The sequence below is a fragment of the Benincasa hispida genome, chromosome 3, assembly GCF_027475165.1.
Source record: "Benincasa hispida cultivar pf3 chromosome 3, pf3_genome.v1.1, whole genome shotgun sequence".
NCBI lineage: Eukaryota > Viridiplantae > Streptophyta > Magnoliopsida > Cucurbitales > Cucurbitaceae > Benincasa > Benincasa hispida.
In genome coordinates this window covers 35725174-35728309 of record NC_143480.1, presented here as the reverse complement: position 1 = coordinate 35728309, position 3136 = coordinate 35725174, and the positions used below count along the sequence as shown (strand labels likewise).

Here is a 3136-nt window from a genome sequence, read left to right as displayed (position 1 = left end):
TTACATATGGTAAAATAGTTTGAAAAAATAAAATTGAAAACCTTTTTTTTTATTATCTGTATATTTTTTCAGGTTGGAACTTGATCTGGTTTTAAACAGCACTAAAATTTCGCCTTTTGTCTCATTAAAAAAAAAAAACTCCTAGGACTCTGTTTGTTGACCATTCCGTTTTCTATTTTTGGTTTTTTAAAATTAAATTTACTTTTTCTTTATTTCGTAAGATGATTTGCATTTTTTTAAAAGTACAAGGATTGAATTCTTAGTCAAAATAAAAAATAAAAAATAAAAATTACTTTTTTTAGTTTTCAAATTTCTATCTATTTACTTTTCATTTCTTACAATGATTTGTATTTTTTAACCAAATTCTAAAAGGGAAAAAAAAACTTTTTTAAAAGCTATTTTTTTATTTTTCAAATTTTGAATTGATTTTTTAAATTATCAGTAGAATGTAAATAAATTTGTCTCTAGACTAATTTTTAAAAATATAAATCAAAAGCCATATAAATATACATTTTAAAATAATAAATAAATAGCGCTACCAAAAACACTATTTGTTGTCGACTTGTTGAACTTAAAACGCACAATTTTTTTAATTTTTTTTTAATTTTTTTTTTAAACTAACATTTTGAAACGCACAATTGGTCAAGCATTTCGAAATTATCCTAAAAATCAGTTGATCGAATCTCACCCTTGCATTATTGAAGCAATATAATATTATATATTAGTGAAAAATAGAAAAGGTTGGGATTATTATAAAGCTATTCCCAAAGGGGAACTGGGACCTACTGCATTATTCAGAAAATAGAAAGGAGCAAAAGAAAATCTTAAATTTAGAAAATTATCGAAATGGACAAAGAAGAAAAAGAAAAAAAGACTTGAAAATAAATCACGTACAGACAGGAGCAGAATAACATAAATTACAACCTGGCCCTGATTATCATCTTCAATCAAATCATCGTGAGTCCAGGCACGGCACACAACGACGACCACAAATTAAAGATGATGATGATGATGATGATCAAATCATGAAAAGATCAACGGTCACAAATGAGACACGATCAAACCCGTCCGATAAAAGAAAATTAACAAAAAACCAAATACACCAAATTAAACGGAAGAAAGTGGCCGCCGTTGCCGCCGCCGTTGGTGGTGGTTGTTGACTTAGTAGTCGGTGGTTGGGAGCTGCTCGTGGGTGTTGGAAATGAAGATGAATTCGTAGATGAGCCCAGCAAGCCCACCTCCGATCAGAGGTCCGGCCCAGTAGACCCAGTGGCTGCTCCAATCCCAGCTCACCACCGATGGGCCGAAGGCCACGGCCGGGTTCATGGAAGCTCCGGTGAAGGCTCCGCCGGCCAAAATGTTGGCTCCGACGATGAAGCCGATTGCGATGGGTGCAATAGTTCCCAAACTACCCTTCTTGGGATCCACTGCGGTCGCGTACACCGTGTACACCAATCCGAATGTCATCACGATCTCGAAAACAAAGGCGTTTAGTTCACCAACTCCAGCTGATAGAGCGAAGCTTCCGGTGGGCTGCCATGCATAGGAACACAACCCCCAATTTCAGTTAATATTTAAAAAGAAAAAAAGAAGATGATTTTCTGCCCTAGTAACGGAAATAACGACATCTAACTCCAATATTTATTCTCTAATTAACTAACCACATACTTCAAAGAAAATATTATTTAATAAGAGTTCTTACAATGTAGCTATGCCATAATAATTATTAAATATAAATTCGAGATACTTTGTACTATTCGCCACATTGTGGTGGGATTTTTAATAATTTTTTGAGGCTCTAGATTAAAATGTGTAGATCTATCATATTGTGACAGCATCATTCAATAATGCTTCAATAAAACATCCAATAATTTAAATTTTGTAAATTTTCTTTGTGATTTTAATATGATTTCAAGGGATATGGAAGTGTATGTTGTTTTTCTTCCTAAATAAAAGAGCTTATGTTATTTTGTCTTTTACTTTCACAATTTCTTTTCCAAGTCAACAATGTGTGAGAGTGAAGATTTAAATTTTTATTTTTTTTAATAAATCATTTTAGTTGTGTCAGGTTGACATATTTTACCATGTTTATTGTATTATTTATTTTGCATAATTTATGGTGTGTTTGAAATACATTTTCGGGTGTCTAATTTAAAATAAGTCACTTTGAAAAAGATGTGATCGCTTGACAACTACTCAAAATAGTTTTTTAAAAGATATTTTGATTAATTTTTATAAAAAATATTTAAATAAAAATGATTTTTTCAAAAAATAATCAAGTAAATTTAGGTAAAACTCACCAAGCCGGTGACGAATTTAAGGAGCAAGCAAGCCACGACGGATCCAAGGAGTTGAGCAATCCAGTAGATGATACCACGTAGGAGGGTGATGTTACCACCGACGAAGGCACCAAAGGTAACGGCGGGGTTAACATGGCCACCAGAGATGTTGGCACCAACGGAGACGGCAACGAAAAGGGCAAAAGCGTGGGCAATGGAGGCGGAGATGAGACCGGCGGGAGTGGCAGCGCCACCATCAGTAAGCTTACTGAAGGCTATGCCGGAACCTTGGCCAGCAAAAACAAAAATCAACGTGGAAATGAACTCGGCCAACCCAGCCTTCAAAGCATCTGGATGAGTAGCCTCTTCAGGCCTTCCAATTGCAATGTTACGGATCGGCATGGCTTTTAATTAGAGAGCTTTAAAATTAATTCTAACTCTCTTAATTCACTTGTTGCAGTAGTAGTACTCTAATTTCACGTCCATTTCTAGCTCTTATAATGGAACGTTAGAGTGCAGGCGTAACCGGCTACAACAGGTAGCCGGTAATAATTGGAGAAATTTTGAGGGGAGAAAAAAAAGGAAATTAAAAATGAATTAATAGTTGAACGTGATTGGTGGACATGGCCAGGCTGTGAAATATAAGGGGAAATATTAATTGGTTGCCGCTGTTATCCGATGACCGTCCAGATCCAGCGAAGCAATTCGGCGCTAGACTGTTGTGATGTCGACACGTGTTCATATTTGATAGGGACACGTAACGTGCAAATTATGTGTATTTCGTCTCCTTTCGCTTGTTCTCTGGAGACATCGAATCCACTTCCCACGTTCAATTATTTCTCCACTTTTCTTCATTT

General features: G+C 35.2%; 1 protein-coding gene across 1 annotated transcript; it reads right to left on the bottom strand.

Annotated features, from left to right (window-relative positions):
- Positions 1-808: 808 nt before the first annotated feature.
- On the bottom strand, positions 809-2903 carry LOC120073986 (aquaporin TIP1-1). Its single transcript, XM_039026934.2, has 2 exons — positions 2301-2903; positions 809-1533 (listed from the first exon to the last, which is right to left on the bottom strand). The coding sequence occupies exons 1-2, from the start codon at positions 2679-2681 to the stop codon at positions 1162-1164; spliced, it is 753 nt and encodes a 250-aa protein (XP_038882862.2). The 5' UTR covers positions 2682-2903; the 3' UTR covers positions 809-1161.
- Positions 2904-3136: the final 233 nt, after the last annotated feature.

Bases quoted from the DNA above. Each gene is read 5' to 3' on its own strand.
- LOC120073986 (XM_039026934.2), bottom strand. From the start codon at position 2,681: ATGCCGATCCGTAACATTGCAATTGGAAGGCCTGAAGAGGCTACTCAT. The intron at 1,534-2,300 runs GTGAGTTTTACC...TATGCATGGCAG, and splicing joins TTAAATTCGTCACCGGCTTG to CCCACCGGAAGCTTCGCTCT.